A 27,405-nucleotide genomic window follows, 5' to 3' on the forward strand; every position below is an offset into this window, starting at 1 on the left:
GTAAGAATGGCGATCTCATAAGTTGAAACACCGTCGTTCGGATGCGGCAGACAACGCGCGCGAGTCTGTCCTAAATCAGTTCGGATCAATCATAGGGAAATCGGGCGTTCTTCCACACGGAGAATGCCCGGCAGGTTGAGTCAAGTGAGTGAACTCGCGAAGTTCTTAGACACACTTAAATCAGTGCTTGCCCAATGTGTGACACAGGCTCTCAACAAAATATCAAAATACTTAATCGAATGTTGCACGCAGCAAATACAGCGAATGTGATATTCAACTATATATATATATATATATATATATATATATATATATATATATATGGCGATTTTAGATCATGTAACGCTACATTGGTCAGACTGTGATTCAAGTGTTGTCGGTCGGTCCGTTATTGATAATCGCGACGAACTTAGAAAAATGTGTGATTGAGTTTCGTGGCAAACAAACTGTATGTAGTGAGTGCTAGCACGTTTGTTAAACGAAGCAGATTCTTTAATATCGAGAGATGGAATGTGAAAGGCATGTGATAAGTTCCGTTTTCCATCAAAAAGTCTATCGTCGAACGATACGATTTTAATATATTCACTTTCAATACGTTTTGCGCGGCAAACAATATCTCGAGAAAATTGGTAGTGTGAATGATTGAACAAAATTCTCAAGAATCGCAATTTGTACATCATTTTTCTACGAGATAGAAATTAAAGTTGTTATATATTTTCTATTGATCTATATTCTATACCAATCGGTTGTTGTCTTAATATTCAGCATAATATATCCCTCTAATTTATCGCAATCCTTTTGATTTTATGCTGATCGTATCAAATTAAATAATTAAATAATTAAATAATTAGATTCAATCAGAATAATTTAAAATTCATAAAAAAAAGTGGAAAGAGAATGCTTTAGATTATCTTCTTTTTAAAATTAATAGTTCGGAAACGTAATGATTAACGAAAAAAATTTATTGCGGTGCCATTTTCTCCTTTTGTTTATCATTTATTAGGTATTATCCATGACATCGCTCCATAACATGAAGCAAAAAGGAATGCGGAACAATGTGAACGAAAGCAAGGAAGAGTGAAATTACCGTTACTCATGTACACCGCATGTGTATATAGTTTACAGTATTCCAATATGCGAGGGAATTAATAGAATTGCGCGAATCGAGGGATTTGTTCGCGCAAGTGTATCGCGTGGTACATCATTTGAACCTGTTTCGCATGCATCGAGAGGTACGTTTCTTAATTAGTTCGCATAGTCGATAACCGCGTCAGCCTCTATTTAGACTAGTATCATACATGTTGTACGATAAATTTATTAAGATGCATTACCATTTTGGTGCGAAAAGAAATTTTTCTTTTATAAGCTTATATAAGCTACTCGATCAATTTATTGTAAGACATGTGAGATATTATCTTGACGCTGATCGTTAAATATGCGCGAAACACGGATATTAATCCTAGCAGGATCAAGTTCCGAATAGCAAGACGGTGGACTCTGTTAAGATCATTCTTTCGCAAATAATGTAAATAAGTGTAATAAATATTAAATCAGCAATAAACGAATATATGAATACAATTTGTAATATGGTATCTGATTAATGTTAAGAAATTCACAACTTGTAGATTTTATATAAATCCTTACTTTTTGACTTAATATGAAATTTAGAGCATATAAAATTTTGAAATTTATTTACAGAAAAATTCTCTCTTTGAAAGGAATTGATTTAGGAATATTTGATTACTCTCTGTCTTATTTATAATTTTTATAAAATTTGTTTATACTTAATAAATTTTCTCAGTAAATTTACATAAATGTATACATAATATATAACGCTTCTCGATATATAATTAGGCATTTTTTTGTAGCTTCTTGAATCTGCTAGGATTGATTAAAAGCCGCGTAGACCGTTCTCTTTTGGCTAGAAGAAGACGATAGTAACTATTCGCGATTCCAAAGTGATCCTTATGTAAAGATCATCGAAAAGTGTCCGTCCATTTGGAGGTTAATCGGCATCGCGACGAAAAGTCGGAATTTTAGAGACTATTAACTAAAATAAGAAATAGAAAAAGGCGAGCTTTATGAAACATACAATTAAGGAATTGCTGTCCCAGGATATATCTCCGCTCCTTTTCGTCGCGATCGCAATAAAGCCTCACACAGCGTTGATCGATGATCGCATGAAACCCAAAACCGTGTAGTTTTATTTACTTTTACACGATACGTTATATACACGTTTAGACAATGAAGAGAAAGAGAGATACTATTTATATATATTATATATATAAATCTATATATACTTTATTTACAATTCAGATATTCTACACTATTGCTATAGATTTTACGACTGCATAAGCATACTTAGCGTGTAAGCCCCCTTGTAAATAACTGTATAACGATCTGCGTGTCATTTTTAACAAGACCTTGCAATCATCTGTCCCGGTTGCATAATGTACAAAACGACACGCATACGTAACCGTACCGAGACAGTCCAGCTACTTTTCTCTGTCGCTGGCGTTCTCATTTCAAATTTCTTCATCGAGGATCCATCTGAGATCCTTAGAACAATTATCGATCTCGTAATTCGAGCAGCAAATGTAATAATCGAGCCTGGCAATGTATCGAGTGCGAGAAAATAAATTAATTCACGTCCTTCCGTCTTTTACGATAATAGAATTATGATCAGAATCGAATTTGAGATCGAAAATCCGCTTTCTCTATTTCTGAAACTGAACCACCCACGTGCATTGTACTTAATCTTAATATTACCTCCTTATCTTTTCTTTACAATGAATAAATGACTACAATAAAAGAGAACGCATTTTTTATTAAGCAAACCTTCCATTACCAAAGAGTGAAGTTTGATAAGTTTAAATTTTTATATTCGATTTAATGACAGTCACTTTGTGGCTGTATTTTGTATTATTTGTGAATATAATAAAGAAAAATAATGAATTAAACAGCATTAGGATATTTGGTCTTTTTAGAACAGTTGTTTTGTTATTACAATTAAATACATGGGCAAATTATTTATGTGCATCCACAGTTTCGAGTACCCCCAAAATACACGGGTTTAATTCTCAATGCCCGCGCCATCACGCCGCAAGGAGATGCCCGTCGGATAGCGATATTAATTTACGGGCTCGTCAGCTTCCCGAAAAATACCCCATTAACTCGCACATACATTAAATGCTCCTTCTCTCTCGAAAGGCCGCACTCGGGGAGTTCCCTGGGATTGACTTACGGCGAGTAATTCGCGGCCAGACACGCCCGGCCGACGAGTTATTTAAATATTTTACAGTTTAATGGAGTCCCGGGCCATTAACGGGCGTCAGCTAATTAGTAACGTATCCCGACGTGTAACAACGCGCGAGCGTGCTCTGAGGAAGGTCCGCTAACGATCGGTCGATAAATCGAATATTCTGCCGACAAATCGGCTCGCCGATCGAGCCTGACGTACAGCAACGAATTTAAAACGTTTTAGTTCTTCTAAAATAAAAATACACGGATTGAATCCTCGACAGATGATACGAAAGACTTACTGAAACTTAACTTTCGTAGATTTTACTTTCTTACGGGATTTTAACTCCGTAGTTTAACACTAGAACCGATTAACCTATATCTATTCCTGTTATTTAAATATATTTAAAAAAATAGATAAAGAAGGAAAGTAAATTAATCATTTATATATTACAACAAAGGTCATGGAATATCTTAGATTTCTTAGAAAATATATTGTTATGAATTTGATAAAAAATCACAAGTCAGTCAGTGTTTTGGTAGTTCTAGTTTTAACTAAGATACGTAAAATCTTCTCCCGAGAGAAAACGATTTCAAATACGTCAAAAAAGTCATTGTTATAAGAAATTACGATTTTTTTCTACCAGGCGCTCGATTCTGCGTGGTAACGGGAACGTGCATGGACAGACGCCGACCGCTATCGCCATTAAACTCGATTGCAACTAAACGCGCGATGGACGGATTTTAATGATATGCCGTGAAACGATATCATACAATCAATTTCACGTTTCAATTTCCTGGAACCGTTAAAGCACCGAACGAATACCGAGTTGGTACTTGGGGTGATCTCATGGAATTTCATTGATACATTGATCGCGATCATAAATTTGCCGGAAAATCATGATACTATCGGCGCGGCGGCTGATTGAGGAATGGAATTAGAAATCGGACGTTAATGTTTGGAATTATGCTTTTATCGCGGTACGTCGGAGCAAGTTTACGAACGTCGTATACGTACCCGTCGTATACGGAATGTTATTACGTAGTTTGCGATAATCTTAAATAAGTATCGAACTACACGCTTAAATTACATATTTCAACTGTATCTATGTATATATCGCTCGTATATCGTAATTGTGACGAATGCAAGTTCCAAAGTACGTAATGGAATAAAAGGCTTCTCGGATTATTATGTGTCTCACAAAATGCTTCTTTTTCCCTTCTATTAATCATAATAGCCAAAAAAGATTATGATTTCATTTGATAAAGTTCGATTTTATTTTCCTAGACTTCTTTCTGTATTTAAATGATTTATTCAAGATCACATTAGACAAGACCGCATGCCATGGTTACTCGGCATGTTATCAATTTTATTAATTTTATCATAATAAAGAATAAGTGATGATTTTCCAAATGCATCTCCGAAGAAAACGGACTTACCAGATCGTTGCGGTGCAAACGATAACAGCTGCCGATCGCTAAATTCATTTTGATGTAAACGGTTATTAGATGGCTAGAGCCGGTGTAAAACGTCGCCGTAATCACCGGTTACTAACTAACTGGCTGAACCTCCGCCCGCTGCCTTTCTACATCTTTTCGCGATGTGCACGCGCATATACGCGATTCACCGATCGCCGCGGGCACCGTCGATACTGTTTACACCGTAGTAATTTGCTAATGGCCAGGTCGACACGATGAATTCGGGATCGGGTTAGCTGCGTGGTCTGCATGCCGATCGCGCCGCGCGGGATCGACAACGCGGCCCGAATGATCGAGGATCGATCACGCAGGAGGAAGAGGAGACACGCCTCCGCCGATCGATTTTGCCGTTCGTCCGCGTATTACCGATCTATTCTGGGCCGTAATTTGCGTCGATTATCCTTTCGTTTACCATGGCTTATCGTTTGAACCGCTTTCGATGATAACCGAAGTGATGAAAGCAATGGATCCGTATATCTATTTACGTCACGCTTATGCGTGTGTTCCCCCCACGTTCATTCTTTTGGAAATACAAAATGGAAGAAAAGATAATTGCACGCTTTTGATGGATTAATATCAGAGGCCAGGTTAAGAGAGATACTGTTTATTCCAATATCCGGATACAAATATAGCTTTCGTTTGACAAGCAATTAAAAATTTAAAATTTTTATCAACTATGTTTGGAGAATATCTGTGCAAGTAAGTAATAAAAGCTCATTTTTTAAATTTATTATAATAAAATTTGAATTAAAGATGAATATTAACTTCGAACTAAATAGAAAAAGATTTCCGTTCACGACTAAAACGAAATTGATGGACGTTCGATCTTTCGACATCCATAAATCTGCAAAATCGAATATTTATATCTCTTGTAAGTGAGAAAAGACAGACCACCCTATACAATCTAGATTTTGCACATTCTGACTTTTATCTCTTTGTGGTCCTCTGAAAGATGCAATCCGCGGGAAGAGAAATGGCAATGACAAGAAAGTCATATTCGAAGTATGAAAGTAGCTGAGAGACAGAGTAGTACTGCAAAGGCACCGCACACAGACTCTCACATCTAGGTGGCGTAAGGCAAAGAATTAAATGGAGATTTATGTTAAAAAATAGGTTTTTGCAGCCAAAAGTTGACGAAAAATATGATATATTTAAAATTGCAATAAAGCAAACCTTGAATGAGAAAAAACTGTATTGCATTACTTATTGAAAGCATCTCGTATTACTTTTGCAGAGGTAAATCTATTCTCATTCTCGATAATTTGACTTTCAAGAACGAAGAAATGCTTTGCAATTTTAAATTAATCGATAAAATTGATTTAGATCATAAGAAGCAAAAGTATGTCTAATATTAGTTTTAGAATATACTTGTTGATATCCATAACAAATTTAACAAATATATTTAAATTATTCCAAATTACTCTAAATATCTAGAGTTACAAAAATGTTAGTATCGCCTCGATTGCAAAATTTAATACAGATGAATTTAAATCTTATTTTCATATTTTTATGTTTCATTTATGTTTTTTGTCTAAAATATATTTTTAAAATCGAATCTAGACTGTAATAGCTTTATCGTGTCTCAATAATATACACACGTCTGTTGTAAGAAAATCGTTTTGTAAAATAACGTTACTTTAGCCAAAATAACATTGCATATTTCATGTCACAGACAAAACTATTGTGTAAAATAATTTTCGGTATCCACGTAAAATGTTGCACAATATTATTGGCACTTTGAAATAAAAGTGCAACTACTTTTTCAACATTTTCTTCGAAATAGGCGAACAAAAGAGGCACATTGAAAAACATAAGCAGTTAAATTTAAGCAGGAAGAAAATCGGCAAATTAATTGAGAATTAATTGGGAGGGAGGGAAAGAGGGAAGGAGGGAGAGAGGGAGGGAGGGAGGAAGGGAGGGAGGGAGGGAGGGAGGAAGGGAGGGAGGAGGGAGGGAGGGAGGGAGGGAGGGAGGGAGGGAGGGAGGGAGGGGGGAGGGAGGAGGGAGGGAGGGAGGGAGGAGGGAGGGAGGAGGGAGGGAGGGAGGAGGGAGGGAGGGAGGGAGGGAGGGAGGGAGGGGAGGGAGGGAGGAGGGAGGGAGGGAGGGAGGGGGAGGGAGGGAGGGAGGAGGGAGGGAGGGAGGGAGGGAGGGAGGAGGAGGGAGGGAGGGAGGGGGATGAGAGAGAGAGAGAGAGAGAGAGAGAGAGAGAGAGAGAGAGAGAGGAGGAGAGAGAGAGAGGAGAGGAGAGAGAGAGGAGAGAGAGAGAGGAGAGAGAGAGAGAGAGAGAGAGAGAGAGAGAGAGAGAGAGAGAGAGAGAGAGAGAGAGAGAGAGAGAGAGAGAGAGAGAGAGAGAGAGAGAGAGACTATTTGCGTGTCTTATTACATATGTCCTCCGGGGCGAAGCCCGGGTAACCAGCTAGTCTAAAATATTAGTCTTTTACTTATCCTGAATTAATTATATTTTATTGTGTACAACATATAGAAAATTTAATATCTAACATTTAACAAAATACAAAGACTGAATAATTTCAGTTTAATATTTAATGTGTGTCTTTTATAAATGTTATAATTATTCGAATTAAACAATATTATTTGAACAAGTTTATGTCAACTTTTATTAATTTAAATCTGCTGTCACTTATTTATTATATAATATATTCAATAATTGATTGATATTCACATACACAGGCAAGTTTTAAACATTCTATTTTAAGTAATGTGAATAATAAGAGTTACGATTCAATGATAAAATAACATATGTGACTACAATATGATCTTGTAATTATGCCCAATTGTCTCGTCCGGATGGAATAATTATGTAGTCGTGCTCCTGTATGCGCCTAGACAACAGCGTTTAAAGCATTGCCCTAAAATGCAAAAAGCAAGCGCGCGCCTGCGCCTCTCCAGCGCCCTACGCGCGGCCCGCGCCTCTGGGCGCCGCGCGCGCCCGTTCTTCATTGTGTTCTGTTCGCTTGTCCAGACAACACTCACTTTTCCTATCTTCAGGATTTTCGTCGTTTTGGATGCCGAACATAAGGATCGAAAGGGTAGCTCTCCCTCGAAACACTTGAGAGGAGACATAATTTATCGTAAGCACCGTTTTGCGAGCCTATTCTCCCGTGAGACGATCCCGAGATTTCTTGCAACGTAAGGGATACATCGTGCAGCTATTTTGCGGACAGCAGGCGGACATCGAGGGACTCACCCGCTCGAGGCTCTTTTTCCAGGAACAGCTGTTCTCAGATTCCTGTGCATACTTGTAGGCTTATCGCCTACCGGACTGACACGCATAACCTCCAAGATCCTGCCCAAGAGGTTAGGTCGCCCGCAACGGGCGCTTCGCCCGTATACGAGGTTTTAATTTCGGTCTCCAGGCCACACCTGCCTTCAAGAAATTAGCAAGCACTGAAGAACAGACGGTCGCATAAGCGACCGGGGCGCTGTACCAGGTATGTCCTCTTGTCGACCCACATTCCGTGTTAAAGAGAGGACATAACCGACTGTTCCCTTCTGCTTTGCCTTCTCCGTTGCAGTGGCCAGTGCCCATTAACGTCGGCGACGTACCAGGTATGTCCTCTTGTTGACCCACATTCCGTGGCAAAGAGAGGACATAACCGATTTTTTCCTTCTGCCACGCCTTCTCCGTTGCAGTGGCCTATGCCTATTAACGTCGGCGACGTTTTCTCTACAGCTCTTGGTATGTATCTTTTGCTGTTAACGAGAAGAGTATCTATCACTCAAGTGGTTGCCTGCCTCAATGCCCTCGGCTCTGGCAGGCCAAACCTGCTACAACCGGAAATCCTCCGCGACCCTAAGAACAATGCAGATTTCCTCGGGCGCTAGACGCCGCTGGCAGTAGCGTTCAGACGCTCGCCTAATCTAAGGCGCACGGACACCCTCGGCAATGGCTCACAGTCGCTCGTCGACTCCAAGGCGCAGGGACGCCATCGACAGTGGTGCACATTCGTCCCCCAACTTCCTTGGCGCATAGACGCCCATCGGCTCACCGATCGGCCTTATATTCTTCAGAGGGCATACACACACTGTTTGGTCATTATTTTCGCCTCTCCCTAGCTAGAAGCGTTTTACCAAGTCTTCCTTCAACATTCCATAGGTAAAAATGGCGTGGAGACACCAGGGAGACCCTTAAAGCAGCACAGGCATATGAAAAGGTAGGGCGCGAGATTTCTAATTCGTCAGCCCTGGTGAGTAAGGGAATCCTACAGCCTGTCCGTCAGCAGGCGCCGCAGCGCCGTTTTCAGCCTCTAAACCGCAGCTTCCGAGAAACCGGAAAGCTCCTGTTTTTCCATTAAGGGCTCCCTAAACTCGGACTCTTTACCGAGCCATCGTCCTCACTCTCGGTCCCGGCTACAACACCATCGTTAGACACCGTAAGTACCGCCGAACGCCTTCACAGCTACACGAGGCTATCACCCTCTTTTTACATTTTGCCTCCACCGAGAGCCGCCTTGAGAGAAATGGAATTTTCGCAGACCACCGCAAAATTTCTTGATTTAGAGGTTAAATGCCTCTTACGTAAAAGAGCCATTTAGATGATCGAACTCTACGCTGAACAATCCTTATCCTCGTTCTTTCTTATAGAAAAAAGTAGCGTCAGAGTCAGGGATCACCACTACTCTGTTATCTCATTGAGGTCGAGCAGCAAGGCGCCGGTATACCACTTGGATGGATAACCAGCTGAGAGAGTAGATTGCTTGGAGCAAACGCGCAGCGAATATACGCACAGGGTTAAATATACTTTTTGAACCATCAGGCGGTAAGCGACTTTATAATAATTTTACGTGAATTAATCACGTTTAATGAGCCGCCGCATTTTAAGTTAGAGGATTAGCGGACAGTAGTTCGCCTCATGTTACCGGGATGGCTAATGGCCACTGTAGATCTGGAGGACGCGTACTTGCTGGTTCCAAACCAGGCTCTGCTACCAATACTATTCCAGGTCTTATTTACAATCATCGAATAACTGTAAATTTTTAGGACTTGTTCCAATGCCGCCGGTCAATATATTTCGATACCTACTTGCCGTCGGGAAAAATTATTATAATTAACAACAAGAACTACTATATACAAAAAATTTTGGAATGACAAAAATTTCTTAGCTCTCAATATGAGCACCGATAATTTTTCGATAACTAGGGAGATTCCACCATACGTACGTGATACGTGAATTTATTCACGAGGATTACCATACGTGAAATAACATGCGATTTCGAGTTCAATTACGAAATGTAATAGCAGAACAATTTACGCGATTGTGTAACGTGATTGCGGCCGTAGCAGCCGAAAGTAGTCTGCCATGTCAGAACTTTAAGCACTCGAATTCATCATATCACCTATCAGACCTTGCAGGGTGGATCAATGTCTTTTCAAGCCCCAGTCAATCTATTCAGATTCGTTCCAGCAAATTCATTCGAGAAATTTTTTCAGATGCTTCTTTGAACGGTTGGGGAACTTCGTGCGGCGAGTTGTGTACACACGGCTGGTGTCCGGTAGACGAGGGAGCTCCTCACGGTATCGCAGCTGAACTTAAAGCAGTTTTCTTCACTCTTTGCGGCTTCGCAGCGGATCTCCGCGATTGCGACATTTTGCTTCGTTTTGACAACGCAACCACCTTAGCTTACATCAATAAGCTTATCATTATTCAGTCTTCACATCATTCTGAAATTTCAAGACAAATTTGGCGTTGGTACGAGAGTCAAAATACTTTCCTTTTTTGCTTCATATATTTTCTCTAGTGAGAATCTCATCCGACGCTGAATCTCGAATCGCAGATACTGAGTGGCCCCCACCTATCGATAATTCTCAGCGAGGGGCCAGGACTTTTGGTCCACTCAATGTGGACCTTTTTTACGTCCCTACTTAATACCAAATGCGATTCCTCCGTTTCAGGGTCCCTAGATCCGGGACCTATAACAATATATGCGCGCACTCTCTCAGGGGAAAGACTGAATTTCTACGCGTTTACACTCTTTAGTTGGTTAAAACGCGTATTGAAAAAGATAGTGGACGAGGGCGCAACGGAAACTTTGGTGACGCCAGGGTGTTTTCCCCAAACATGCTTTCCGTTGTTTCAACACCCCTTGATCTCTAACTCGTTAATTCTTCCTCTCAGTTACTCTCTGCTTTCTTCACCTTTCAGAAACCAATTCCAGCGTGGAACACTCCCTCCCTGATAGCCGGGACGGTATCAGAGAATCTCTCAGGGCCTAATACCATCAGTAGCCATACCAACAATGCTACAGTCAACTATTAAGCAATACTCTCGCCCTCGCCACCTTTGGTGAGATGTCTGCTATCGCCGTCAGCTATTTCTGTATTCTCCAACGATTCCTCAGGTGCTAGAATCTCTAGCTCAGGAACTTAGCCTCTCCGCCGCTTATTCCAGCCTAAATACGAGTTAATTTCGCAGAACGAAATCGGCTAACGTCCGGCGGTTAAGCGTCTCTGCAAAGGTGTTGCAGCGCACAATCCGCCGCAGTCTCGTTATGACTACGTCTAGAATCCGGCTCCGGTGATCGTCAAATTATCTTCTATTTATCCATATTTACTTCCTTTGATTGTCGTTACCAAGAAACCTATTCTACTTTTTGTTCTCGCTACGGATCAGCGTGTATTTACACTCTCTTCCCTTCGAATATCTCAGATCTCTATTAATGACAAATTGATATTGCGGATTCCTGATCGAATCAAGACAGTACCGGGCCGTGTTCAACCCCCTCTCTGTCCTTCTCATCACCAGGACCACGAGAATCTTTGTATTATTTGCCTAACAGAATATTACATAGATAGAACTAAGGTTCCATGGCCATCGAAATGTGATTTCCTTTTTTATCTCTCTTGCTAGGCCATATAAAACTATCAAGGCTCAAACTGCAAGCAGTTGGTTTCGACAGAGCGTAGACAAATGCGGAATAGATACTACTATCTTCTCAGCTCACAATACGCGTCACGCGTCAACATAAAAGTTGCTAGAAGGGGGATTTTCGCTCGACCGAGGCAGGTTGGACCAGTGAATCCCATCACTTTTTCGCAATCCTTTACAATAGGCCTACTATTAACCCAGAGGACTTCAGTACCGCGGTCTTTCTATCACAATGGTTTATTCTATATCCTCTCGCGCATAACTTAATTCCAAAAAAAAAAAAAACACAATTGTTACTTTCCAGCCAGAATGCTGATGTCGTTTCGACATCTAACCGACGTCTATAGACACGTCATTTCTCGCTGGGTTACGGCATCCTAATGTAACAGGCTTACTAATTATTTTTTATATATTTATGCGTTGCCCATCTTACGTCATCAACATTAGAATGTGAATAATATTCTTGTTATGTTTCAATATTTGGCTAACAAATCGCGACCCTTTAAATAACTACATAATTATTCCATCCGGACGAGACAATTGGGCATAATTGTTAGATTGAACGAACTTACCTGTGAAGTTCGATCCTAATTATGCCCTATGTCTCGTCCGGATGGACGCCCACCCTTTCAGTGTTTTTTCCCTCCCTGATATTTCGCGATTTGTCTTCTTTGAACTTATGAAGAACGGGCGCGCGCGGCGCCCAGAGGCGCGGGCCGCGCGTAGGGCGCTGGAGAGGCGCAGGCGCGCGCTTGCTTTTTGCATTTTAGGGCAATGCTTTAAACGCTGTTGTCTAGGCGCATGCAGGAGCACGACTACATAATTATTCCATCCGGACGAGACATAGGGCATAATTAGGATCGAACTTCACAGGTAAGTTCGTTCAATCTAACAATTCTAATTACATTAGCAGTTTTCCTATTTTTTAATCACTCTGTGTATACATGTGTATACACAGGTTCAATGTGGACAAGAGTGGACAGTCTAACAGTGGACAACAAAAATCTAAATCCTACAATAAACTCGAAGACATTAATTTGCCAGATGACTTATATAAGGATTAGCAGGAATAACAATAGTGTTGACGAAGATATTGGAACATATCAATAAATAGACGCACTCGACGAGGAATTATGTTTCGTACTGTTACATAATGTAAAATAATTTTATAATTCAAACATCAATCATCTTACGAATGTAATTTACTTATTGCTTTATTAATTTTTACTATTTACTAATTAATATAGTATAACTAGTTACATAATTTTTCCTTATACCAATATATTAATTCGACATTTATATATCTTATACACATAACGTTTCATGTAATTTATATATAAACATATTAGTTGCAACAAGTGTATACATTGTATTAGAATTTTATAGAATATATTCAGATATTATAGAATTGACAATATTCAAAATAAACTACAATTCTTAATCATATTCTGGATTTAAAATTATTTGGATATTTGAATAAATACTAATATTAAGTATTCTAATATTAAAATTCGAAAATATTTATAATTCTAGTCTAAACGTAATATCTATTTCATGTTGAATAAATTATTATATGATTTGTAGAAATAATCTTTAAATATACTACACCTAATAATAATATAATTCTTACACACAAGATTATGATTGAAATATGCTTTAGTAAATATTGTTTATATTTGTTTAACATTGATATATGTATATACAATTTCAATATATGTATATAAACTTTTATAATAATCTTTAACAGCTAAGCTTTACTTCTTAGTTTGACAATGTGGACAAAACGTGTTCCTTAATCTAAATGTGCTTACTTTAGGATCGAGCAATTAAAAACAAAGTAAACTGACTAAACTATTAGCAGCGCGCATTCAAACAATATATCAATATTTATGTTTAGTAAAAGTTCACATGTGTCTCTTAGACCTTCCCCAAAATGTTTCACCTTACATTTCTCTTGATAATCGATATGTAATATTCAGTACTACACGCTCCGTGATACTGAGCAGATATAATGTCAGGTTGGTATCATCCGGTGTAGAAGCATTTTAAAAAATTAAACGATACTGAAGTAAAATGCGAGCATTGTACAAGTGATAACATTATTCAGAACAAATTTTCCACTGCGAAAGATCACTTAATTAGACTTCATTATACGAATATTGAAGAAGATGTGGAAAAATGGAAAAACGACACCTACCCACTTTGGCGGCATTTCTCAAGAGAAGACTGGTATATTGCACGTTGCTATCTTTGTGGCAGAACACTTAAGCATGCAATTAGACATAATATAGAGTTGCATTTAAATCGTCGGCATAAAAAAAAAGTAGCTAAAATACAAGAAGAAATTACTTATACCTGGTCGCAATATTTCACATTCGAAGACTCTTATGCAACCTGCAAATTGCAAAATTGTAACAGAGTCACGGCAATTAAAATGTATCAAACAGATGACTTAAAATTTTACTTGAATACCCATATAGGAGTTGCCAGATGTTACAATGAAACCAACGCTTGGCCGATGGTTGGCAGCCGTACGTCGCCCAATATTCTGTCAGACAGTACTGGGCCATCACTGACAAATGACTGACTGCCTACCAATATAGAATAATCCGGCATTACAACAAAGACCAACGCTTGGCCGATGCTACGGCAGTCAATTGCCGGCCATGGTTCTATCAGCCAGTGCTGAGCCATAACTGGCAAATAACTGGCTGCCTATACCTATATAGAATAATCCGGCATTACAACGAAGACCAACGCTTGGCCGATGGTTGGTGATACATAATATAACATCAATACTAAACAAAGACGCTCTGTTTATTCGTGTGTCAACTGTCATCACACGAATAGACAGAGCGTCTTTGTTGCATAGGTGGACGTGGAGAAGAACTTCAAAAGAGGTTAATTAGAGCACCTTAAAATATCGAGGAGCAAAATGTCAAGTAAGTATTATATATTTTATCTTTATATTCGATACGTTGGTTACTGTGGATATTACTGGTGATAGGCGCGTTTCATTCATTAAGAGCTGCAACAGAATGTGGAGAAGACGATGGCGCTATTCCTGATCGGCAACAAGTCCGACCTCGTACAACAGCGTAAAGGTGAGGGACGACTATGAGAGTGAAAGTTACGCCATGAAAATTACGTTCGGATATTAAACAATGATATTTCGGTAAAGTATACAGATGAGAGTGATTTTGGTAATCAAAATGGAGTTCTGAAGTTACTTTTGCAGTAGGCGAGGATAGATTTGGTATTGTTAATGTTGTCATTCAATGTGTTCATACCGTGAAAAAACGCTTATAAACTAATAAATACGTATATTTATTTTTGCGAATGCATATATATATTTAAACTTAAACCCTTCGGAGTCCTTGTAATATTAACATCGTACATAGGAGATAATGCTTCTTAAGGTACTTCTTACAATTAGATTGTTAGGTCGCTTAGATTAATTGTTAGTACCCGTTTGTCGCACACAGAATGATTACGAACATCATAGCAGATTATACATCGCGATGAAAATGCGATCTAAAGTATTAATGGGAATTTGTACAGAAGAGGCAACCTCGTCCAAATCTAATTGTATAATTCGATCTCCTTAATCTGTCTCTTTTTCTACGTGTTAAATAAAATAAAAAATTAATAATTATATTTATATAAATTAATAATTAAGTTAATTGGATGTTTTGGTTGGTCAACCATACTGCCGGCAGGGACCATCAATAAACGGTTACTATCCCGGTTACAAATGTAACAAAAAAAAATTACATTGTACATTGCGTTGTAAGCGTATACGTCAACGACAGTAAATACATTCACGTGCCATAAAGATCCGTACTAGTGCGACGTTAAAATACTTCTTGTGTTCATTTTAATATAAAAGAAACGATTGTACACATAATATATTTACCTTCAGGATTGTAACGAGCTATTTTGTTACAAAGATACAATCAGTCTCTTCCCATACAGCACAGATTGTTGCCGAAAGCTTTCAGAAAGGTTTCAAAAACATTTCAACCTTTCACATTTCATGTGCGACATCTCTGAAAGAATTTTGCAATATGTCATATAAAATGTTGCAATAGAAATGCTTTTGAAACCTTTCACATGAAGATAATTTTTCAAAACTTTCAGTTGAGTTATCTCTAAATCGTTTCACATGAAGATTAGGGGTCAAACTACGATATAATTCGATTCCTTTAGAATATTAAAAATAAAATTTCGACTCTACTTACTCATTGCAGTACTCTTCATGTTCTGTCCTTACATGTTGTCTGCAGTCTTCACGGTTGTTAAACGTTTTGCCACACAATGTGCATTTGTTGACGAATAAATATTCAATATCTTCAAATGTGGGTAAATCATTATTCGAATCCATTTGTATCCAAACGTGTCTAACTGCTTACTAAGTAGAAAGCTTAACACGCGTTTGAAATACTGATCAAAGGTCGAAAAGAAATTTATTTATTTACACGATTTATTTAATAGAATGTATGTAAATATAATGCTGGGATTGCTGGGTCTACAATGCGAGTCGCAAAGTCGTGAGTCGCAAGAATTGACCAATCACAGTCGATTTAATAAAGATTTATTTTGTGCAACAATTATCCGTCCACTTTCGTCACTTTTTTTTATTTCAACTCGCTTTTTATATTTATTTATGCCTTTGAATTTGTTTTAACATTGCCATATTAAAGGCTATGAAAGTATTGATCGTTATTGTTTAACTGTACCTTAATACTCATGTTAAATATAACGCAGTCGATGGTTCAATGAGAGAATTTCTTTTTTGAAAATGTATTTCTCTCATTGGATCATCAGTATTACACACGATACACGCGTGCCATATACTTGCTGCTATAGTTGTAGTTTCTTAATATCTTTCTAAATATAAAATTAAGTTAGTTTTCTGTTAATTATTTTTTTATTTAAAGTATTGTGGAGTGTAAAATATAATGTATTCACTCTGTTCTGTGTTGCTTTAACTTAACTCTGCTCCGTGTATATTATACGTCCTTTTTACTAATAAATTTTGTACGTAATTTATAAACTATGACTGATTTATTACACACAAATGGTAAATAATAATGACTCAGCGATGGTACTTAATATCACCGTCAATACTAAAATCGAAATTATTTTATACTTAATATTTCAACATATATTTTTGCTTCTCTTTTTCTGTACGCAGTTAAACAACTTAAATACAGAATTTTCTTTGACATCTAAAACGTGATTGAGAAACACTTGGCATGGCGTCTCCCGACTGCTTTTTTAAACAATTAATAATTATGTCTGTAATGCCTAATATAATAATAAGAAGAATAAATTGTAGTAAGTAATCAAGTATTTGTATATATTTTCAATCATATTTGTTATTAGATAATATTTCCTAATAGTGTGTTAATTGTCTTAATATTTTATAATTAATATTATTTTAAATTTTTAGAAGTTTTTAATTTTGTACTTTATACTTATTATTATATGTGTATTACATTTTTATTACCAAATAAACCTGTCTTATATACCAATTAATTTTTAAGACTTGTTGTTTTTATTATTTAAACTTTTTAAACCTGTTTTTAGTTAAATTTATTTTTGTATAAGTTTTTGTTTAAAAATTTTTTTTTATTGATTTAAACTTTTTAAACCTGTTTTTGTTGGTAAAGTTTTTGTTTTTAAATTTTTTAAAATTATTATTTTAAACTTTTTAAACTTGTTTTTAGTTAAATTTATTTTTGTATAAATTTTTGTTTTTAAATTTTTTTTGTATGTTTTTGTTTTTACATTTTATTTTAAATTTTAGTTATTAAATTTATTTTTTTTATAAGTTTGTTTTTATTTATTAATTTTCATTTTCTGCATTTAATTTAACCTAGTTTAGGCAGGAGTCGGGAGCCTTTTTTTTTTAAAAAACAATTTTTTAATTTAATTTTTTTATAAGTTTTTGTTTTTAACTTTTTAAAATTTTTGGTTTTTTATTATTATTTAACTTACTTTAGGCAGCAGTCGGGAGTCTATTTTTTTTTAAACTAACTACCAATTAATTTCTAAGTTCTTGTTTTTTGTATTTTGTTTTCTATTATTATAATTTTTGTTTTTATTAAATTTTTTAATTCTTTAATTTTTAGTTTTTTTAATCTGTTTTTTACTGATTAATTTTTAAGTTTTCATTTTTTTAATTTTATTATAATTTTTGTTTACAATCTTTTTGCTGCAGTTGCAAGATTTTAATTATTTATTTATTTCATACTTTTAAAAGCAATATATATATTTCTATGCTATGCAGAAGTATATTTTATAATATATAAATAGTTGAAAATGTAGGCACTATAAACATAATCTAAATCTTATACACAATAGTATATGAGATTAATTATAACAAGTAATTTTCTCTATCTTTTTGGCATTTTTAATGATTTTTATTTATATATAATAAATTTAAATTTACAATTATATAAACATGTATATACAGGGTGTTAGGTAATAAGCGGGCCCCGCTTGGTCCTTCGTGGGGTGTGGACGTGCCTCGTGCACGCTCCGCATATGTGTTATATAAGTACTTTATAAAACTGTTGTTGGTAGTGCGCAAACCTACCTACGTATCGTACATACTGTATGGTCAGCTCAGACCCTTCCGCACGCGGCTCGCACGCATGTAAGTTCCGACAATCAAGACTGAATAAACTAAGCGCCAGTTAGTAAAGGATCTCAAGCGTAATATCTAAACACTCGATACCTCCGTCATCCATCCCGACTCACACTCCAACAGGTTATGGGCCCAGGCGCGGCATAAGACGTGAGTGAAATAAGCGAAAGGAGACAAGGCGAGGTACAGGTTAGGATAGCACGAGGCGAACGTCCGCAGCGATGACGCATATGGCCACCAGGATCGAGCTCCTCACGAAGGAGAACTACGACACGTGGCGATTGCAGGTAGAAGCCCTGCTAACGAAGCACGATACGTGGGAGTACGTTAGCGGAGAGAAACCACGCCCGCAGGTAGCGGAAGGAGATCGCTCGGGTGAGGCGGTCTTAAGGGCATGGAAGGCCGACGACAAAAAGGCTAAATCGGACCTTATCTTGTCCATAAGTCCCCCGGAACTTTCGAACGTGAAACATTGCGAGACGTCACGAGATATATGGCTCAAACTGGAGTCGATATATGCGTCAAAGGGCCCTGCCAGAAAGGCGACGCTGTTTAAGCAATTGGGGCGCCAAAAGATGCAGGAAGGCGACGATGTCCGCGAGCACGTGGCAAGATTCTTCGAGGCGGTCGACAAACTAGCCGCCATGGATTTCGAGATCCACGAAGAACTGCAAGGCTTCTTACTTTTGAACAGTCTGCCAGATAGCTTCGAGAACTTCCGTTGCGCGATCGAGTCCAGAGACGAACTGCCCAGGATAGACGTCCTGAAGGTCAAGATCATCGAGGAAAGCGATACACGGAGTCAAAAGCAGAAAGAGACTGAAGCCGGGGCGCTGATGGCGAGCCGAACGCCACGAAAACGCATACCCAAGGGGACACATACGCGGAACACGCCCGACGACAAAAAGGCGGTAGAAAGTAAACCGAAATTTAGATGTTTCAGATGCCAGAAAATCGGACACAGAGCGATCGAATGTCGATGGAAAGGTGGTCCGTCGAACGAATCGGCCAGGCTCGAGGAAGAAATCTACTACGTACAAGAAGAGACCGTCCAAGAGGCCAGACAAACGCAAGATAGACGAACCGCAACGAAGTGGTGCCTTGACAGTGGAAGCACGTCCCACGTGTGCAGGGATAAAGAAGGGTTCGAAGTCACGGAACGCAACAGAACGAGACTGAACCTGGCGAATAACTCGACGACAGAGGTCCGAGCCAAGGGTGAGGTAAAGCTGCTAGTCACCAACGGCGAACAAAGCAGGTCGGTAACCCTTCAAAATGTCCTCCTTGTTAACGATCTGAGAACTAACCTCATGTCCGTTTCAAAAATAACAGATAGAGGTAGAGAAGTGATATTCACAAGGACGGGCGCGATCGTGAAAGACCCCAACGGAGAGACAAAGATGGTGGCTGACCGTGTGGAAGACTTGTATTATATCCGCGAGCCGGAGGAGCAAGCCAGCACAGCCGCAGCTCGCGGGAGTCATGAAGGGCTAAAGCTATGGCATCGTCGATTAGGCCACCTAAACGCCAGAGACGTCAAGCAGATAGCCAAGAACGAATGTACGCGGACGTATTAACGAAATCGCTATCAGCATCTAAACATTATGAATGTATCAGTAAGCTGGGCCTAAAAGAAAGTTAAACATTTTACGCCCGGTTTGAGGGGGGGTGTTGGTAGTGCGCAAACCTACCTACGTATCGTACATACTGTATGGTCAGCTCAGACCCTTCCGCACGCGGCTCGCACGCATGTAAGTTCCGACAATCAAGACTGAATAAACTAAGCGCCAGTTAGTAAAGGATCTCAAGCGTAATATCTAAACACTCGATACCTCCGTCATCCATCCCGACTCACACTCCAACAACTGTTTTACTGAATATATTTATATACGTGGTGATCTGTGCCGTTTTTCTGACTCGAGTGATATACAATGTATTACTGATATCCTAAAGATTGTTAAGATATGGATAATTTTATACTTCATACGGCCACGCCTATGAATCGGCATATCACTTTGCCACGTATGATACGACTGGCACGCATGAGAGGACAAACTTTATATAACGGCTGATTAAATCTGAAGGAAAACCCCCCGGTCCTAAGGGCTCCAAATTAACAAATTAACAATAATTATTGAAGGACGCAAGACGTTCATATTTCTTGCGGTGAGTTGAGTGTGAATAAGTGTGACTCTTGTTATAAATGTTCGTCTTTATATTTGCCGTTACGCCGCCATCTTATGAGATCGAGGCATTTCGTCCTCGTGTTGTAATAATGGCCAATATTCGAGAAAACCGAGATCCTGTCTACTGAAGATCGAGCATAAATAGCTATATGTAAATTAAACTATATTTGCCTTGTGATAATGGTCGACTTAGTGACGAATTATGCATATGCGAAATGGCGGCCAATGCTAGGCCGTGTCTATGCGAATCGTTGCGTGTTCTGGGGGATTCGCGCGCTGACTGTGGTCGCGAACGGACGTGTCGCGCTCCCGTGCGGTTTCTTTCTCGAACGTTCTTACTACGAAGCGCGGATTTCTCGCGGTGTGTGTGCTTCCGCGAGTGACGGACGATTTTTCGCCGTCTTTTTGCATTCTCTGTCGGCGAATTGCGTCGTCGGCACATCTCTCGTCTAATACGCGCGTGAATTCTTTCTCGACAGCAGTTTATTGCGCACTCGGATAGATGCAGGGGGCTTCGGCCTCTTGCGATCACTCAGGGGGAGGGGTCCCGGTACTGCCTCCCCGTACATCCTCTCCTTACGACCGTAATTTGGATGGGAACGAGCACCAACGTGCTCGTTCTCATTCCTACTCGCGTTCTCGCTCGTCTTCGGACGCGGATTCTCGATCGCGCTCGGGCTCGCGCTCGCGCGCCGCCACTAATATTTCCATCCCTCTCCCAGTTCACGAAAAGTTTGAGGCATCCAACATTATTATCGGAACGGGTTGTGAGAACTCAGATACGCGTTCAGACTCTTCTAATAGCCTAGATAACTCGACTCAATACAAGGATGCGTGCAATGATACAACAACATGTGGCGATGGCGATAACCCGCCCCCCACGTCCACTGCGCAGCCTAATTCCTCGATGGACTTTGAGCTTGATACCAGCAGAAAGAGAGCTGCGTGCGATCTGGCTAATACCCCTCCAAATAAAAATGTAAAAACGTCATCACAAGGTAAAAGCGGTAATTTATCTGACAATAATTCGAATCTTAATCCGGCCCCGTTATCGAAGGTGCGTAACCTAATTAATTCGCGCTACGCCTCGACTGATAAAAGCCCCTTTATCGTGCATATCCGGACTATTAACGATTCGGAAGATACGCCCGGTGCCCCCAAATCCGATAACACCCATCCACTTCTCATTGGCCGCGTAGTCACACAAATAACGCAAAACGGCATCATCGAAATAAAAAAGATTAGTAAAGGTCACGTCCAGGCCATTTTATCTAGTGCCGCGGCCGCTAACAGGCTTATTGATGACCGCTCCCTTGCTAGCTATAACCTCAAAGCTTTCGTTCCTTCATATAAAACAATCAAAACCGGTATTATTAGAGACATTCCGCAATCGCTTTCCATTAAAAGTCTACTTAACGAAATTAAATCCTCCCCCAAGGCTATCGAAGTTCGTAGACTTAATCGTAAGGTAAAGGACGGCAACTCATACAAATATGAACCCTCACGCACAATTTGCGTTAAATTTGCCGGACAAAGCTTACCGGGTTACGTTACCATATTTAAGGTCAGGCATGAAGTTCTTACCTTTGTACCTAAAGTAAAAATTTGTTACTCATGTTTCACAGCCGGTCACATTAGTAGGACCTGCAAAGGCAAGCCGCGCTGCGTGTTCTGCGGCGGAAACAAACACGATGACGAGGCTGAATGTCCTGATAGATCCTCCCCTAATAAATGTATCAATTGCGGCGGTGCACACCTTGCCAAATCCTTCGAGTGCCCCATCGTAGTGAACCTTAAAAAGGCTTACTCTCTTGCCGCAGTCAAAAACATCCCCTTATTTGAAGCCAAAAAGCAAGTCAATGGCTCATCCGAATCCTTAAATTCGGACAGTAGATTCGACTACCTCAATTTCCCTAATCTCCCTTCTCCTAAAAGTAATTCGAAACGGCTTGCGCCCTCTTCACCCTCCTATTCCCCTGAATCCTTCGGTCTTCCTTCTAACAATCGCTTTTCCGCCCTGCAGAATTTTAACGACGTACCACTTTCCTACGCAAATGTAATCTCAAGCTCTCATAATGCTACCCCCCGTTCCCTCCCGTCAACATTGCGCCCCCGCGGAAGGCCTTCATTCAGCCCCTCCCATCCGGCCAACAATAATAGCAGACCTAATTTTGCCTATCCTTCCGAACATCGAGACGCGCTATTGTTTCCAGATGGCAGGTCTCCAACTGATGATCTGACTTCACCATCTTCCCTCTCTACTGAGGATTCTCCAGATCCTGATTCCAACCCCGGCTCCGCCCCCAATTCGGATGAGACATTGCCCATGCGCAACCCACAGGAAGTGTATAATTATCTCTCCACAATTATGCATGAACTTAAAAATGTATTATCATTATATTATCCCCTATTTTCTCCACTCCCACCTAAGGGACTTCATGTCCCCCCGCTTTTGTCCTCTCCCTTGCGTTTCCCAGCTAACCCATTGTCAAATAATTTGATCGCTTACGATAACCGTCGCAGGCAATAATTCCAACTCAGCGTTTGCAGGTCCTACAAGTGTGCTACAATGGAATTGCGGAGGTATTATTAATAAACTCCCGGAAATCAGGGCTTTCGCCCATATTCACGATATTATTTGTCTACAGGAAACCCTGTTAAATTCTTACAAGTACCTTAATATCAAAGGTTTTAACTGTATAAGATTAGACGCCGACACAGCAGGTTCTAGAGGAGTCTGTACTCTCCTTAGAGATAATTTACCTTACACTATTTGCGATCTCTCTGGCCTCGCGCACGCCTCAGTGGAAATGATAGGGATAACAATTCTCTTTCAAAATCAAAAACTATTTGTTTGCAATTTGTACCGTCATACAGGCCAAGATACCCCTGCTCTTTTCTTCGATAACCTGTTTAAATTCGCCAACCAATTTAAATACGCTCTTCTGCTCGGAGATTTCAATGCCCATCACCCCGATTGGAACGACAACAGGGTTGACAGTGTCGGTGAACACATCGCCACATCTGTAACTGACAACGACATGGTTATCCTAAATGATGGATCTCCCACTTTTTTCAATCTCTCGTGCGGAATTGAATCCGTAATAGATTTAACTATCGCCTCCGCCGACCTGGCTACCATTAGCATCTATGATCATGTGAAGGACGGTGACTTGAGAAGCAGTGATCACCTCCCTATCACAACTCTCATCAACGGTATTCTGGATTCTAGAGTCAAATTTTCTCACAGACTTAGATTTAACAAGGACTCTCTCAAGATACTTACCTCCCTCTTAAGGAATACGAAGCACAAAGTGGACGATATAGACGCCAACGACGCTCTTGCCGCATACGACCAACTCACCACTATAATCAAATCCTGCATAATGGTAGCTCTCAAAAAGGACAATATTTCTCCGTCCAGCCTTCCCGTCAAAAGCAAACGGCATCCAGCTCCGTGGTGGAATGAGGACTGCGAGGCTGCCGTCGAAGCCCGCAGGGCTGCCGCGAAGACCTTCAAAAGCCTCTACTCCATGGAGAATCTTCTGGCATACAAAAGATCGGTTGCAGTGGCCAGACGTGTCCTGAAGAAACAAAAGGCGCAAAGTTGGAAGAATCTCTGTGCAGAGTTTGACGCCAAAACTCCCATTAATCGTGTGTGGAGATTTGTCAAGGCTTACAAAAATCGAAACCTAAACACACAATCCAACAATGACACGACCAGGGAGGAAAAACTAATTCAGGCGGCTATCGAGAAGCTATGCCCATCATCTTGTTCTCCCGAGGACCCCACCCTGGGAGAAATGCTCAGAGAGGATTCGTCAAGCGCGGGACGTATTCATCATTGGCTGGACGATCCTATATCAATGGATGAGATATTTTCGGCTCTTAATTCAGTGAAAAAGAAATCTGCTCCTGGCTTGGACCAGCTTGACTACGTCATCCTCACCGCCCTTCCGGAGTTCTTCTGGTGTAAATTACGCGAGATCTTCAACAATTTTTTAAACAATGGTTTGTTCCCGGAAGATTGGCACACATCTCTCGTCATATTTATTCCCAAGCCTGGAGGCAAAGGGGTTAGACCCATCTCATTGATTTCCTGCGTTCTCAAGACTTTGGAGAAATGCCTGTATAACCGCCTAAGATGGCACCTCGAATATAATGACCTTTTGTCAGACTCACAGCTGGGCTTCCGTAATGCCAAATCATGTCTGGACAGTGTGATCGCCCTGACAAACAATATCAAGGCAGGTTTCCTCAAAGGAGCTTACACGGTTGCTGCGTTCCTCGATATCGACGGCGCCTTCGACAACGTTCTTCCGCATATATTGGTTAAGGATCTATTCAACATTGGAGTCCCAGCACACTTCCGCAAATTCATCCTAAATTTAATCGGCAACAGACTCGTTTTCTACACTCAGAATGGCGTAAAAATTGGCCCACTGCACTCTAGAAAGGGCACTCCTCAAGGATCTATCTTAAGTCCTACTCTTTTCAACATTTACATCAAGGACATTGTTAAACTAATTAACCCGGATTGTAGGATCCTTCTATATGCGGACGACGTAGTTATATATTCTACGAACAAAAATCTGGATGAGGCCGTCCAATCGATTAATGAGTCGATTCACCGGATATCTAAGTTCCTCACCCACCAAGTCCTCACCAAGTCCTCACCCACTCTCACCCACCAAGTCGCAATCGATGATATTCACGAACAAAAAAAAACTCCCGATATTTACTCCAGACATCATCGTTATGGACAACCCAATTCAATACTGTGATGTGGTTAGGTTTTTGGGCATATTACTGGACCCTAGGTTAAGTGGCAAACCTCATTTTTCTTATATCATTAGCAAATGCAGAAAGGCTTTGAGCGTTATGACGGCCCTCGCTGGAGTCTGGTGGGGTGCCCACCCCCAACAACTGGATATGATCTATAAAGGACTAATTCAAAGCAATATGGATTATGGATGTCAGGTCTATCAGTTACGCGGCAATCTTACCATCTTCGAAAAACTACAACGCATCCAATACAAAGCCATCAGGATTGCATTTGGCTATCGCCAATCCATGTATTACTCGATGAAGCCAAAGAGCCGCCTCTACATTATAGATTCAAATTTCTAACATCAAAACTCGTATTAAAAAACGTGGCTCAAGAGTTTAGTCCAGTAACTATCAGTCTTGACGATTTACTTCCACTAACCAGATCACAACATAATTACGAAGTTGCCACCAATTCTATACCGTCCTACAAATTCTTTCGATCCATCCTTGGCAAACTGAATATGATTTACCAATCCGTCACACTACCAGTATTCAATTACAGTTTTCAATCGCTCGTCATCCACATTCATTACACTTCATTCAGCTTCGATCCTAATATCCAGAATGTCAACTCCATTTTTATAGAACAATCCCAAAAGTTAAGAGAGGACGCTATATCTCATCACCTATGAATACAAATCGCATGATGGATAACTTGGTTGCCTAAATCTGGGGAATTTTAGTCTTATGGCTAATTCACATGTGTATTATATTACACATGGTGTTTTTCTTGGTGGATCTTAAAATAAGTGAAACTCCTTAATAAATTGATGATTATATGCATGGATAACAGTTTTGTCATACATATGTCTCATATATTTATATATTTCCCAGAATATGGCATTTATTTTTGATAGACTTAATAAATTAACTCTAATGCTTTCGATTGTGTCCAAAATACTATTTTGGACAGGATTCATTGTATGGAGTTCGATTATTACCTAATATTTATGATGATAATTTTGGAATTTTGAAATTTGAAATTTTGAAATTTTGAAGAAATTGCGAAGTTGAAATTTGTAATTGCGAATAAAAACACCGGCACTGTATATAATTTTGTCATTGGCCATCACGATCTTATTATGATAGTCGTTGGGTACATGTACCTGTAATTTGCAAATATGTAAATATGAGTTCTTTTTCAGTGATTTTTGTAATAATAGGTATAAGTTTGTCCAGCGTCTTTTGATCAGTATAAAATAGACTGGACAAGTTCATACAATTTGGTCCCCGATGGTCGTGATGATTAAATGATTAAATCTTTTCGGATATTCGGCGCTCATATATTGTACTCTGCGCCGAATGTTTGAATTCATATTGATTGAAGTACTATCGTTTTTTATTTGTTATTTTGTAAATTGCCTGACATAAAATAAGATAAAATAAACAAAATAGAAAAGTAAAAAAAAAATAAAAAAATAAAATAAATAAAATAAAGATATGCCAGGCAATGAATGTTTGATTGTTTGAGATATCCTGCTTCGTATATTATACAGGGGATTTCTAATAATGAAGATACAAATTCATTATAAAACCGCGTTGTATCTAGAATAGGATCCTCAATTCTTTTGAGAACACAATTAACTATTAGGATGGACTATTGACTCTCTGAGTCTTATCTATTATGAGAGATCTTCAAACCGAGGATATATACAACATTCTCTGCGTACTGCCTGATGGCGCAGTTTTTTCTTTCGTAGTTTCAACATCAACTACGATCGGATACAAAACGGACGAATTGTATCTGTCTGGCAATAGTCCTAGGGAAAGGCCACCCCGATAAAAAACCATTATAATGAACATGGCAATGCAAACGAACAGAGATAAAACCCCACCAGGAAGTCGGATACCTGGTGACCGGCGCTCTCCTCCCCCGAAGGAGCCGTCGTTAACGAGCAAGGGGCCGTCAGCGTTGCCTACGGGCAATGGCGGAAATAAAGCAACCGTAGATGGACAAGGAAATAGAAAAGGAAAGGAAATTGCAATTGATGCGAATCTACGCCCAGAATGGGCGACTGAATCACGATTGCCATCGGCGTTACCCACGGGCACCGGTAGAAGCGATACTGGGGAGAACTTAGGATCCCCCTCTAGGACATTAACCAAGTGCATTTTGGAGGGAGAATATTTAT

At 39.6% G+C, this 27,405-nt stretch overlaps 1 protein-coding gene and 1 long non-coding RNA gene across 2 annotated transcripts in view; one reads left to right on the forward strand and one right to left on the reverse strand.

Moving 5' to 3' along the window:
• Window positions 1-2,817, forward strand: part of LOC139779842 (aristaless-related homeobox protein) — a 65,280-nt gene extending 62,463 nt beyond the window's left edge. The window contains exon 5 of the mRNA XM_071718322.1: window positions 1,004-2,817. Coding sequence (XP_071574423.1) covers window positions 1,004-1,029 — 26 coding nt within the window. The 3' untranslated portion in view covers window positions 1,030-2,817. The remainder of the gene's footprint in view (window positions 1-1,003) is intronic.
• Window positions 1-27,405, reverse strand: part of LOC139779843 (uncharacterized) — an 86,813-nt gene that overhangs the window by 8,167 nt on the left and 51,241 nt on the right. The gene's annotated exons all lie outside the window — the stretch shown is intronic.

Source organism: Temnothorax nylanderi, unplaced genomic scaffold, assembly GCF_030848795.1.
Source record: "Temnothorax nylanderi isolate EJ_2023f unplaced genomic scaffold, tnyl_v1.0 TNYL_tig0245_pilon, whole genome shotgun sequence".
Lineage (NCBI taxonomy): Eukaryota > Metazoa > Arthropoda > Insecta > Hymenoptera > Formicidae > Temnothorax > Temnothorax nylanderi.